This window comes from Protopterus annectens, chromosome 14.part0 (genome assembly GCF_019279795.1).
Source record: "Protopterus annectens isolate FY-2018-M chromosome 14.part0, PAN1.0, whole genome shotgun sequence".
Lineage (NCBI taxonomy): Eukaryota > Metazoa > Chordata > Ceratodontiformes > Protopteridae > Protopterus > Protopterus annectens.
The window spans coordinates 148,765,822-148,780,670 of NC_056748.1; the positions used below are offsets into that span (position 1 = coordinate 148,765,822).

At 42.6% G+C, this 14,849-nt stretch overlaps 1 protein-coding gene across 1 annotated transcript in view; it reads right to left on the reverse strand.

Annotated features, from left to right (window-relative positions):
• Positions 1 to 14,849, reverse strand: part of FHIP2A (FHF complex subunit HOOK interacting protein 2A) — a 1,458,394-nt gene that overhangs the window by 707,756 nt on the left and 735,789 nt on the right. The window contains exon 7 of the mRNA XM_044055532.1: positions 144 to 340. Coding sequence (XP_043911467.1) covers positions 144 to 340 — 197 coding nt within the window. The remainder of the gene's footprint in view (positions 1 to 143; positions 341 to 14,849) is intronic.

Sequence of the window (14,849 nt, forward strand, 5' to 3'; positions counted from 1 at the left end):
GGATCAGAATTTGCTGTTTCTACAGTAAAGTTCATTAACAAGTGGAACAACAATGGCAAGAAAATTGCAGGAGAAAATATTTACACTGAACATATTCAGGAAAGGCGAGAGGAAAGAAAACATTACAATGAAAGAACTCTTACCCCCAATTGACTGCTTCCACTGTCTCAATATCCAAAGGATCCATTGACTGAGGCAGTGCCTTATAAAGGGCAGCTAGTCTTTCGGTCAGCAGTTCACACAGAAGTGTGCTTTCAGTAAGGCACTTGGCAGCTGCTTGTTCTGGTAAACTTACAAGTAACATGAGACCTTCACATGCCTTCACAGCTACTCGGCCATCCTAAAAAAGAACAGTGACAAAGATTTATAAAAAGGTAGTGAACAACGGAAAAATAAATGAATGCAGTTAATAGCAGTCACACAGGCATGTAAACACACACACATACATATATATATATATATATATATATATATATATATATATATATATATATATATATATATACACACATATATATACATAGATATATATATATATATATATACACACACATACTACACACACACATACATATATATATATATATATATATATACACACACACAAACACACATACATACATACATACATACATATATATATATATATATATATACACACACACACACACACACACACAAACACACACATACATACGTACATACATATATATATATATACACACACACACACACATACACACACACAAAAAACAGCTTGTTCCAGTAAATCTTGGAACGCTGACAACTTCAAGACTATTCTGAGCAAATAAGTCAGCATTACACACACACACGCCCACAGACACGCGCACACACATATACACACACAATGCAGGTTGCATCCTACACAACTAACACTTCAGAAAAGTCTTTAAAAAAGAACCTACCACACCTCTTGGTCTGCCATTTCATCTTGGATATCAAGCCCTTATTTCACAGGAAATTTTCAAGAAAATGAGAATTATTTGACTTTATTTTTTTTTTTGTGATACAACAAGATCCTTTACAGTGTGTAAACGGAAGTTTTTTCCTTGCACCCACTGTTGTATATTCTCAAGAGTTAGTAAATTTAGAGTTGGAAGAAAGGAAATGCAAGGGGCAATGTTTTCTTGGTTTTCTGCTGCTGTTTCACAACTGGAGTAGTTCTGGTGAAAGAGGAGGAAATGTTTAGCAGTACACCCTTCTCACTACCAGGGGAGCCCACAAGAAACAGTCCATCAACATTTCAATAGGCTGGGCACTTCTCCTTCAACCATAGCTCTCAACTGTCCACATTTTTGCCTCATATTTTTGATCTTTACCTCAAAAATGTTTGGATTTCTGGCAAATCATTGGGGTTTAAACTCACTAAATAATGGTATCACGCTCCATACCCCCCAGAAAATGTATGTTAATGCAGAACCTCTTATTCTAGCAACCTTCTAAGTTTATAAAACCAATATTTAATATCTGCCCCTATTTTATGGCCTTTGTACCCCCATTATTTCTGGCTTTGTCCAGATTTCTTGCACTACGATGTTCAGAGGTATGCCTTCAACCTATTGATAAAGGAAGACCTATGTTACCTCATTCTTTCGTGCTACCTAAAAAAAGCCTATTCAGGAACTTTGGAAGACCAACAAACACCGAACCTTTCGACTTCCTCCGGGGAGTTGGAGACTAAAGATATGAATGGTATATAAACCTGTTGACTAAACTGGCTTCAGAGAGTTGTGGTTATGTCAGGTTCTAAAAATGTTTATAAGCAGCTCATACAAGCATTGCAGCATGTACATATGTACGAATATTCCACATATGAACTGTGCATACATGTAATGCAGCATGTATGTATATATGCATGCTGTAATGCACTTATGAACTGTGCATACATCCAATGCATCATGTATGTATTCTGCAATGCATGTATAAACTGCTTATACATGCAGACATGCATTACAGTATATGGTGTCTTAAGTATCACGATACATTTACCTTCCCCAACATTCCTAATATAAGTGCACTATTTTTACAATTAAAAAAGAAGTCTGTAACGTTTTTATTAAATGACAGCCAACAAAGCTCTACTTTACCTGTTGGTGATGTCAGCATACGGCTGACATAAGCAAGTGTCCACAGACTTCAAGGATACACAACCCAAGTATGTGTGCCATTACATCCACTGAAGTCTGTGGCTGCATCCTCACATGAGCCCTCGGTACAGACCAAAGGAAAGATTCAACCAACATCAGCAAAGAGAAAATATACTATTATTAAGGATTTTACAAAGAAACAGGACATATACATATCATGATTCAGCATCATAGCTAGGGTGGGGCAAAGTGTTATGGGGTGCTAATGGCCAAAATCTCTATTCAGTACATACAGTTAAAAAATAAAACAGCCCTTTTAACTGAGCACTGTAACACTCCATACATGGTATAAACTGTAGTATACTGCTGCTACAATTCAAAAGGAGTAAGTTTTTTTTTTGTCACTTCAGGTACAGGGAAAAGCTTTTGGGGGGGGCACTAGGCACCATTACAGCTAGTTACATTTCTGTTATGACTGACGGGGTGGGGGGTGTGTGTGTCTTGGCACTGCAGGCTGTACGTACCATAATGTGAAAAAAAGTAAGTGACAACTGTCAAAACACTGAGTAATACACTACATTCTTCAAATTAGTCTCTGGCAAGCTGGTCTTGAATTCTTTAAAACAATTCTAAAGTAACAGCAGTTACACACACAATGACTGGTGATCAAGGACAGCATTGCATTTAAGAATGCTCTTGCAAAGGCAAACCTGACCTTGACCAAGCATACAGGGTTGTTAAGACTGGTGAGAAAGACAGCTGCGATGCAGAAGTCCTGAACAGAAATAGCATGACACAAGCAGTTGATTCTGCTACTCTTTTTGTACAAGGGTGTCTGAAAGACTGGGAAGAGGTCCGCTCTTCTTCTAGAAGAGGTGGTCAAATACAATAAGACAATCAACAAGGGTATTAGTTTGTGGTGAGCCTATTGACCCCAAAATAAAAAAGATTAAGACAAAAAACAATGTGCTGCTGAAAGATGATGTACTTGGCTGCATAAAGTCTCAGGGCTCATCCGTGATCCAAAGTGTTCAAGATGGCCTACCCTCAAGTCAGCTCTGCCAGAAAAGCAGATCAAATTGAACTCCGATACATCTTAGACAGGAACTTAAACATCTCTGGAGTTGTTTTATTCAAACAGAGAAACAAGTTTCCCTCGCATAACAGAGCCTATAACTCAGAAATTAGGACTTATCAAAAAAAAATAAAGTACAGTTGTGTACACTTACCATAAATGTAGATGTTCGAGTGTATTCACTGTTGCAGTCATTACACTTGGGTTATCCTGCTGGCAGGCTACCCTCAGTCGGCCTGAATTCCAAAGTCTAGGTCCGGCGTCGGTTGCTGTTGCCTCCTCCCTGACGTCAGTGCTCCAGGGGTATAAAAGATGCAGCAGACGCCATTTTCTTCTGTTTTTCTTGCCCCAGATGTCAGGTGCCCCCAAATGGGTAGGCTAAAAATATGCCAATAAAGGATGCATGCACCAAAATATATTATACCATCATCTACAAGCAAATACACCACATAGGTTGTACAGATTTAGAAAAGTGCAAATAAGTTCCAGCAAAGAGATGGGGGATGGTGGGTGGGTAACCTGGACTGCAACAGGTAACTTGGACTGCAACAGTGAATACACTCGAACATCTACATTTACGGTAAGTGTACACAACTGTAATATGTTCTTCGCGTTTCACTGCTGCAGTCATTACAATTGGGTTGAATCCCAAAACTATGGTTGGGAGGCTGGAGCTAAGTAGCATTAGGAGCGGCTATGAGGCCCTGCAGAACTGCAGTGGAAAAGCCTGCCCTGGATTTAGAGTAGAGTGGTAAATGATGGTGCTTTGTAAAGGTGTGCACTGAACTCCAGGTAGCAGCCTCTAAAATGTCTTTGGTTGGTACTCCCCTGAGGAAGGCTGCTGAAGTGGCTGCTGCTCTGGTTGAATGTGGCCTAATGCCCTTAGGCACTAGTTTGCCATGTTGTGAATAGCAGAAACGAATGCAGTGGCCTATCCACTTTGAAATAGTCTGCTTTGAGATAGCCTTTCCTTGTTATCCTGCAGCATATGCCACTAGTAGTTGCTCTGTCTTCCTGAAAACTTTGGTTCTGTTCAAGTAGAAGCGTAGCTGTCTGTGTATGTCCAAAGAATGCAGAATTCTCTCCCCCTTATTCTGTGGGTTTGGATAAAAGGTAGGCAAATGAATAGTTTGGTTAAGGGCCACACTGGACACTACCTTAGGCATAAATGTCAGGTCTGTCCTCAGAGAAACCCTGTCTGGATAAAAAATGATAAAGGGTTCCACAGCCATGAGTGCCTGCAGCCCTGAGACTCGTCTTGCAGAGGTTATTGCTAAGAGCAGAGCTGTTTTCCAAGATAAAAACTTTATATCAGCTGTAGCGGATGGCTCAAAAGGAGGCGGTGAGTTTTTCCAAGACATAATTGAGGTTCCATGCTGGTATTGGTAATCTCCTTGGAAGCCTGAAGTTTTTGGCTCCTCTGAGGTACTGCCTTAAAGGATGAGAAAATATCGATGGCTCTGTATTGTAATGAGCCGAAATGGCAGAGGCATGAATTTTAATTGATGAAAAGGATAGGCCTTTGTCCAGCATCTCAGTTAAGTATTGCAAAATCTGAGGAATATTTGGTACAGCTGTGTCAATTCCTTGTGCCTGATTCCAAGCACAGAATCTCTTCCATTTTGCAGCATAAGACTTTCTGGTAGTAGGCCTTCTAGCCTCCAAAATGACATCCATCACAGCTTTACTGAGAGGCGTGTTTTGTATGACTACATTATCCGCCATGCTGCCAGATTTAAGGTCTTTAGTTGGCTGTGCAGGATCTGATGGTTTTGTTGGGATAGTAGATAAGGTATTTGAGGCAAGGTCCAGGCCGGGCATTGAGACAAGTTCCTTACGATTGGATACCAGTACTGGCAGGGCCAGTCTGGGGCAATCAGTATCATCTTTGGCTTCTCCTGTCTGACCTTTAGGAGTACTTTGGGGAGGAGAGGCAGAGGAGGAACGGCATATACTGCTAAGCTTTTCCAGCTGAAAGACAATGCGTCCACTTTCCATGCTTGTCTGTGATAAGTCCTTGTGCAGAATCTTTTTATTTGGTAGTTGTGAGGAGAGGCAAATAGATCTATATCCGGGCATCCCCATTTCCTTGTTATCATGCTGAAGACTTGTAGATCCAATTTCCACTCGTGGGGATCCATGAGGTTTCTGCTTAGTTCGTCTGCCAGAGTATTTATATTTCCTGGCAGGAATTGTGCCTCCAGATGTACTTGGTAAGTCAATGCTGTATCCCACAAAGTCATGGCAAGTCTGCAAAGGGGGTAAGAATGAGCGCCTCCCTGCTTGTTTATATACCACATCACCGTGATGTTGTCTGTCTTTATCAGTAGTTGTCCCGAATGAAGTAGGTCCTTGAAGGCTGTCAGGGCATTCTGAACAGCTAGCATCTCTTTTTGATTGATATGTAGATTCATTTGGTTTGCGGGCCATGTGCCTTGAATACATTTTCCTGCCATGTGTGCTGCCCAGGCATAATCTGATGCATCTGTTGTTAATGTCTGCCTGGCTGGGGGTAAGGTGAATGGCTGCCCCTTGTTCTGGTGACAAGCCTTTGCCCACCATCGAAACTCCTGTTGCAGGCAGGGAATGAGAGTAATTATTGTTTCCAGGCTGTGGCAATGTTGAGTCCAAACACTTTTTAGGTACCATTGAAGTTTCCTCATATGCAGTCTCGCATATGGAATTAGTAGAATGCAGGAGGCCATGAAGCCCAAAGCCTGCAAAATTTTTCTTGCAGATAACTGGGCCTTTGTTGCCAACAGGTTGAAATAGGTAGTCAGTTGCCTTTGTTTGTCTGGCGTGAGATAAGCCATCTGGGCAGTTGTATTTAAGCTTGCACCCAGGAATATTATCTCTTGAGAGGGTACTAGATTTGATTTCTTTTTGTTGACTGTGTACCCTAGGCCTGTTAGTAATCTCCTTACAAACGCCAGATGCTGTAGTAGAATGTCCTTGTTCTCTGCTTGAATGAGGCAATCGTCCAAGTAAGGATATATTTGTATTCCTCTTTGTCTGCAGAATGCAATTACTGGTGCCAGGCACTTTGTGAAGACCCTGGGTGCAGTAGATAAGCCAAAGGGCAGTGCAGAGAATTGGTAGTGCATTGAGCCAGCTTTGAATCTGAGGTATCTTCTGCATGTTTGTCTGATTGGGACATGCAGGTATGCCTCTTTTAGGTCTAAGGTCACAAGCCAAGCCTTCTTGCCCAGCATGGGCAGAAGTTGCTGTAGAGTCAAAATTTTGAATTTTGGTATATCCAGATATGTGTTTAGGATAGATAGGTCCAGTATTGGTCTCCAGGTCTTGTACTTTCTTGGTACCAAGAACAGTCTTGAATAAAATTCTCGTCCCTGCTCTTGCTCTGGTACTTGTTGAATGGCCCTCATGTCCATAAGGGATGAGACTTGCTTTTGTGCCTCTGCCCATTTGATGTTTTGGCAGGTCCGGCCAACCGTTTGTCCTTGGCAGGGTATGTAGCCTTGTGACACTATGTCTAGTACCCATTTGTCCTGGGTTATTACGTGCCAATTTTGTGAAAAAAGTGCTAGTTTTCCCCCTAAAGGTGCTGCCAGAAGATAAGTGCTTGGTGCAGGCAGGGGGAAGTCATTGGGACTGTTTCCTGTATGGCTGTGATTTGTCTTCTCCACTTTTGGAGGTAGAAGCACCCCATTGTTTAGACCTGTAGGAACCTTGGGGCTGGGATATGCCTCCTGGGCATCTGTATCTGCCCCTTTGTGGTCTGTCTGACACTGGAAAGAACCAATTCTTTGTAGGCCAGTGTCTGCTAAATCTTAGAGGCTGTACCTGTAAGAAATCTTGCGAATTCCGGTAGTCGGAAGGCTATCCGATGACATTGTATAATTAAATCTTCTGCCAAAATAGTGTAATGCAAAATCGTACCGACGCTTAATAGTGCGTTGGTTAAATCTAGCACAAAACCGACAACTAGCAACGTCGTGGTCAGGGCCTAGGCAAGGAATACAGTAAGAATGAAAATCCTTATGAGGTATTTGCTTCCCACAAGAAATACAATTATTAACTTTTTCTGACATCGGTCTGGAGCAAGAAAAAAGTTTCCCCAACAGGGTACTTGGCTTTTAATGAAGACTTCGGATCTGAAACTCGAACACGAAAATCTCAGGAGTCGGCCGACAGGCACTTGCGAACTGCTTATGCTTCGGGCACCGCGCGGCAAGAAAGACTGAAGAAAATGGCGTCGGCTGCATCTTTTATACCCCTGGCGCACTGACGTCAAGGAAGAGGTGACAGCAACCGACGCCGGACCTAGACTTTGGAATTCAGGCCGACTAAGGGTAACCTGCCAGCAGGATAACCCAAGTGTAATGAGTGCAACAGTGAAACACGAAGAACATCTTTCAGATACAGACTTTGACTTGATTGATCCTTATATATAACTACTAGCAACAATTCAACAAGACTAAATGTACATATTACTGTCAGTGTCACAAAATGTGGTCCACAATAGATTTCTTTTTAATCTCTACAAAATTCTTACAAACATAAAACAGCACAGAATTCATTTTATTAGACCACTCTAAAATTACACAAAAATTAGACACCTCCATTACAGCACCTATAAAAATTAAATTCTGTAACTGGACCGTGAATCATACCTTGTTAAAGAAATGTGATGTCACAAAAATATAACACACATATGAATTTTATGCAAACACAACAAACAATGAAGTCCCTTTTGACATCCAATGGGCAACTATGAAATCTACTGTGCTTAAAGAAAAAGTACAGTTGTGAACACTTACCATAAATGTAGCTGTTTGACTGTTGCAGTCATTACATTTGTGTAATCTGTTTGCAGGTTGCCTTCAGTCGGCCTGATTAACAAAGTCTTGGGTCCTGCGTCAGATGCTGTCCTTTCTTCCATGACGTCAGGTCGTCAGGGGTATAAAACATGCAGCCGACGCCATTACATCAGTTTTTCTTGCCCCAGATGTCAGGTGCCCCCCTAATGGGGAGGAATTAAACATAAAAACACAAATGTATACCTCCAACAAAAAAGCAAATACACCAAAAAGGCTTTTAAGCATAGTAAAGTAAAGTAGAGGTATAGCCAAAAGAAGTTGGGGGAAGGAGGGAGGGTAACCAGGACTGCAATAGTGAATACACTAGAACATCTACATTTATGGTAAGTGTACACAACTGTACTATGTTCTTCGTGTTTCACTGTTGCAGTCATTACATTTGGGTAGATTCCCAAAGCTATGGCTGGGAGGAGGAGTTTAGATAGCATTAGGAGCAGCTGTAAGGCCCTGCAAGATTGCAGTGGCAAAGCCAGATCTGGATTTAGAGAAAATTGGCAAATGGTAATGCTTGGTGAAAGTATGTACAGAACTCCAGGTATCAGCTTCTAGGATGTCCCTGGTAGGAACGCCTCTGAGAAAGGCTGTAGAAGTAGATGCAGCCCTGGTGGAGTGAGGTCTGATCCCCTGGGGATAGGTTTTCCATGGTGCTTATAGCAGAAATGAATGCAATGGCTTATCCACTTAGAAATGGTTTGTTTTGAAAAAGCCTTCCCCTCTGCCCCTGCAGCAAATGCTACCAGGAGTTGTTCAGATTTTCTTTGAGGTTTAGTCCTGTCCAAATAGAAGCCAAGTTGTCTGTGCACATCCAAGGAATGCAGAATCCGTTCTCCTTTGTTCTGTGGATTGGGAAAGAAGGTTGGCAAATGAATGGACTAATTCAGAGCCACACTGAATACCACCTTGGGCATGAAGGATGGATTGGTCCTGAGTGATACCCTGTCCGCATGAAAGATGATGAAAGGCTCCACTGCCATAAGGGCCTGTAATTCAAATACCCTTCTTGCTGAAGTGATTGATAAAACGAAAGCTGTTTTGGAAGAAAGAAAATTTAAGTCTGCAGTAGCAGCTGACTCGAAAGGAGGTAGAGTGAGTTTCTCCAATACAAAGTTAAGGTCCCAGGCTGGGGATGGAGCTCTCCTGGGTAGTCTCAAATTTCTGGCCCCTCTGAGGTACTGCTTGAGCAGTGGATGAGAGAAGAGGGGAGGTTCTGTGTTATAATGAGCTGAAATGGCTGAGGAGTGGATTTTAATGGAGGAAAACGACAGGCCCTTGTGAAGCATCTCAATTAAGTATTGTAAAATCTGAGGTAAATTGGGCGCTGCTGTGCTCATCCCTTGAGACTGGTTCCAGGCACAGAATCTTTTCCATTTTTCAGCATAAGATTTTCTAGTACTAGGCCTTCTTGCCTCTAAGATGACATCCATCACAGGTTTGCTGAGGGATGGTAAGGGAGAACTTAAGTAATTAGCCAGGCTGCAAGGTTCAGTGTTGGAAACTGAGGGTGCAGAATCTGGTTCTCCTGCTGAGACAGCAGGGAAGGAGTCTGAGGCAGGTGCCATGGAGATAACCGTGACAAACTGCGCAGGAGGGGGTACCAGTGTTGGCACGGGCAGTCTGGAACAAACAAAATCATCCTTGGTTTGTCCTGTTTGACTTTTAGTAGTACTTTGGAGAGCAGAGGCAGCGGGGGGAAGGCATAGACGGATAGGTTTTTCCAGCTGAAGGACAGAGCATCCACTTTCCAGGCTTGCTTGTGGGGAGTCCTTGTGCAAAATTTGTCCAACTGGTTGTTCTGGGGGGAGGCAAACAGGTCTATATCCAGGCTCCCCCAATCGCTTGTCAACATGTTGAAAATCCTTGGTTCCAGTTTCCACTAGTGTGGGTCCATAAGGTTTCTGCTTAGTCTGTCTGCCAGTGTATTTAACTTTCCTGGCAGGAATAGAGCTTGTAGGTGCACTTGGCAGCTCAAGGCTGAGTTCCACAATGCCATGGCTAGACTGCAGAGGGGGTAAGAGTGTGTACCCCCCTGCTTGTTTATGTACCACATAGCCGTAGTGTTGTCCGTCTTTACCATTAGTTGTCCTGGAAGAATGTAGTCCTTGAAGGCTGTAAGAGCATTCTGTACAGCTAACATTTCTTTTTGATTGATATGTAGGTGCATTTGATTTGGGTTCCATTTGCCCTGAATGCACTTCCCTGCCAGTTGAGCCCCCCATGCATAGTCTGATGCATCTGTAGTTAGGGTTTGGGCAGCAGGGGTTAGTGTGAAAGGTAGTCCCTTGTTTTGGTGGCAGGCCTCTACCCACCAAAGGAACTCTAGACGTAGGCAAGGTATGATAGGAATCACAGTTTCTAAGCTGTGAGAATGTTGACTCCATAGGCTTTTTAGATACCACTGTAGTTTCCTCATATGCAGTCTTGCATATGGAATTAGAAGAATGCAGGAGGCCATGAACCCCAAGGCTTGCAGTATTTGTCTTGTAGATAACAGGGTTTTTGTGGCCACTTGTTTGAAGTAGGTTGTCAAATGAGTTTGCTTTTCTGGCGTGAGGTAAGCCATCTGGGAAGTTGTATTCAAGTTTGCTCCCAGGAATGTAATTTGTTGACAGGGTACCAATTGTGATTTCTTTTCGTTTATGGTGTACCTCAGACAAGTTAGAACCCTTTTTACAAACACCAGATGATTCAAAAGTATATCTTGGCTTTCTGCCTGAATTAGACAATCGTCCAGATATGGGTATGCAATCACTGGAGCTAGGCACTTTGTGAATACCCTGGGTGCACTAGATAAGCCAAAGGGCAGTGCAGAGAACTGATAGTGCGTGTAGCCTGCTTTGAAGCCTAGGTATCCTCTGCAAGATTCCCTGATTGGGAAGGTATGCTTCTTTTAAATCTAGTGTTGCCAACCAGGCATCTTTGCCTAGTGAAAAGTCAGCATCTTGAATTTTGGAATCTCCAAAAAGGTGTTTAGAGTAGACAGGTCCAGGATAGGACACCATGAATTGTCTTTTCTGGGTACCAGGAGAAGTCTCGAGTAGAAACATTGTCCCTTTCCGTCTTCTGGTACCAGCTGAATAGCCCCCATGCCGAAGAGAGAAAGTACTTGTTTTTGAGCCTCTGCCCACTGATTTGGGGGTAGGTCCAGCCACCAGCTTGGTGTTGGCAACGTGTGGAAGTGAAATCTGTATCCCTGGGACACTATTTAAAACCCATTTGTCCTGGGAAATGAGTTCCCAATTCTTTGCATGAAGAGCAATCTTTCCCCCCAAAGGGGCAGTCAGTTGATAAGTGCTTGGAAATTTTAAAAGGAAGTCATTGAGACAGTTTACTATAGGGGGGAGTCCTATTATTCCAAGATTTGGAAGTGGAGGCCCCCACTGCTTACTTGTGTGTGTCCCCTGGGACTGAAACCTGGGTTTTTTGCTGTGTCTGGGTTTTGGCTTCAGAAGACCTGGAAGGGGCTGGAAAGGACCAATTCTTAAAAGGCCAGTGTCTGCTAAATCTAGGAGGCCGAACTTGTAAAAAATCTTTTAACAGTTTGCATAGATTTAGCTATATCTTCCATCTTTTTAAGAACTTCTTCAGCCTCGTTGCCAAACAGGCGGTCCTGATTTAAGGGAGCATCCAACAATTTAGCTTTAACATGATCAGGCAAAGACTGCTCCTTAAGCCAATCATGCCTTCTAAGCACAAATTCAGTAACAGCAGCCCTGCAAAAGGCTTCTAAAGAATCAAAACCACATTGCAAAGTATGTTTTCCAACTTGTTCAGCAGAATGCATTAAATCCTGTAAGTCTTTATTTTCCACACAGTCAGGAATCAACATCATTTTCTGTTTAAGTAGTCCAATAACATGTTGCTGATATTTTAGCATATGAAACTGGCAGTTTAAAGCTCTAATTGCCAAGGTTGCTGAAGTATAAACTTTTTTACCTCATCTATCCAGCGCCCTGGAGTCTCTATCAGAAGGGGTAAGATTTTTAGCAGTAGAAGCCTTAATGCCCTTGGGCTCCTGTGAAATAGTCTCTGGATCTGCAATAGGATTTTTGAAAAGGAACTTATGGGACTCAGGGACACTTGGATCTGCAATATGATTTTTGAAAAGGAACTTATGGGACTCAGGGACACTGTAGTATCTGTCAGGTTTACTGGGAGCAGGAGGCAGGGAATCAGGGGCCAAACTGGATTCCGAGAAAACATCAACAATGTCTAGTACAGGAGGAATTGCTAAAGGCCTATGCTGAGGTAGGAGAAGGAAATCCCTAAGCCTCTTTTTTGAATCAGAAAATTCCTGGCTTTCCCAGTGAAAATGCTCCCTCAGCGTACGCAAGGTTTCCCCAAAAGAAAAATCCTCAGGAGGGGAAGCAGAGGGAATAGAGTCCTCTGCATCAGAATCCTCATAAGTAAGTAAGGACAAATCCAGGTCATCAGAAGAGTCAGAAAAAACAGAATCCTGATCAGAAGATTCATAATCAAGCTCAGCCCTAGGCCTCTTGGGGTTGACTACCCCTGATTAGAGTTATTAGATCTTCAGCCATTTTTATCATTTTTTGTTTAGGCATAGAGGCCTGAGCATGTGGCCTGGGCGTCAGTTTTTTAGACATGGATCGAGATTTAGGCCTTATTAATGAAGGAGGTGTTGATTTAATATGCAAGTCCATAGGCCTGAATGCACCCTCAGAAGCCGGTGCTTGCACAGCGGCTCCGGACCCATCCAAGGTAGAGACATCCGCGGGTTCCATCGTTGAAGTATCTGCTGGCATACCAGACTCCGAATGGTTCTCTATAAAGGCCTGCGAATCAGAAGTAGCGGATGTCAAGGGCTGCGAAAGCACCTCACTGAGTACCAGCGAACTGGCGACTGGCTTAGGAGAAGCGTTGTCTGCAGTTTTGGACCTCAGCGGCCTGTCTCTCTCTTTATCTTTGCGTTTTTTAGGAATTTCGGTAGTGAGATGGCTAACCAACGACATTTCTGGATAATTAAAGCGAGATTCGAAATATTTAGAGGCACAAATATACCAACAACGGATAGTGCGCTGATTAAATAAAGCACAAAACCGACAATGTACGTCGTGGTCAGGGCCTAGGCAAGGAATACAGTATGAATGAAAATCTTTATGAGGTACTTGCTTTCCACAAGTAATGCAATTATTAACTTTTACTGACATCGGTAAGGAGCAAGAAAAAGTTTCCTCAATGGGGTACTTAGCTTTTAGTTGAAGACTTTGGTTCTGAAACTCGAAAACGAAAATTTCAGGAGCTGGCCAACCGGCACTTGCAAACTGCTTCTGCTTCGGGCACCGCACGGCAAGAAAGACTGATGTAATGGCGTCGGCTGCATGTTTTATACCCCTGACGACCTGACGTCATGGAAGAGGAGACAGCAACCAACGCAGGACCCAAGACTTTGTTAATCAGGCCAACTGAGGGCTACCTGCAAGCAGATAACCCAAATGTAATGAATGCAACAGTGAAACACGAAGAACATCTGGCAGATCGTGAAACTAAACTAGCTATTCCAAAGTGACAAAAATAATTAAAATACAATTCAAAAGCTAAGCAAAACAAAAAGGCAACTAAATCTTGTATACCTTTCCCAACTTTCAGGGTATGAAACTAAATGTTTAGTTAAGTATTCCGAGTGTACTCAAATGCCTTCTAAAACCTTATCTAGGTTGATAAAAGGAAACACCCTGCCCTCTATAATAACAGCTATACAACATTCCATTGAACCAGAGAAAGTATACAGATTTTTGAATCCATCTATTCCCAACTTTATTTAGAAAGTAACATTAAACCTAATCAAACTTGAACTCAATCAATACTTAGGAAAACTATTTTCAAAACTTAAACCCCAAAGAAAAAGAATACCTGAATGTATTCTTCTCACAGCAAGAAATTATTACTAATATCTGTTCTGACAATCCTGCAATATACAGACCTACAGCAGTTATGAATACTGACTTAAAAATCTATGCATCTTTACCAGCCAACAGATTCAAAACATCCTCTCTCATCAATGTCACCTTTTCAATCTGGCTTCTTATAAAGTAGACAAACCACTGATCACACACTGACTGCTAGAATCCTTAACGAACAAAAACATAGTTATGTACTCACCATAACGATCGATGTATGTGGTCCATCTCGCCTACATTCATTACTGATGGGTTCGGAGCCGACAATCGGTTCCGACTCGGCCGACTATTTTCAAGCACAAAGTCTCTAATTGGCTGGGCTAACTGGTATCCCAGGATGCAACTCTCCCAAACCCCCAGATCTGGTTTGCATAAATCGCAACCACTCCACACACATCAACCTTACTAAGAGGATTACCATCCCCAGGAAGGGAAAAAATAAATGGATTCTGAAGGGTCTCAAAACAACTATCCTCCAAATCCTTCAGGCAGGGGGCAGGTGGGAGGGTATGTAAGAATGTAGGCGAGATGGACCACATACATCGATCGTTATGGTGAGTACATAACTAACTGATGTTATGTGGTCCTATCTCGCCTACATTCATAACTGATGGGACAGCGTCCCTAGCTCCCCTAACCCGGGAGGCTCATAGGAAAACACTCCTGAGAACCGTGGAACCAAAGGAAGCCTGGCCTCTAGATGCCACGTCCAGTTTGTAATGAGAGATAAAGGTATGATGAGAAGCCTATGTGGTCGCAGCACAGATGTCGTCCAAGGAAAGCCTGGCATGATATGCTACTGAAGTCGAGACCGCCCTAGTTGAATGAGCCTTGACTGAAAATGGTAAGTTTCTGCCTGCTGAAAAGTAAGCAAAGGTAATGCAATCCTTAATCCACCTGGAAATAG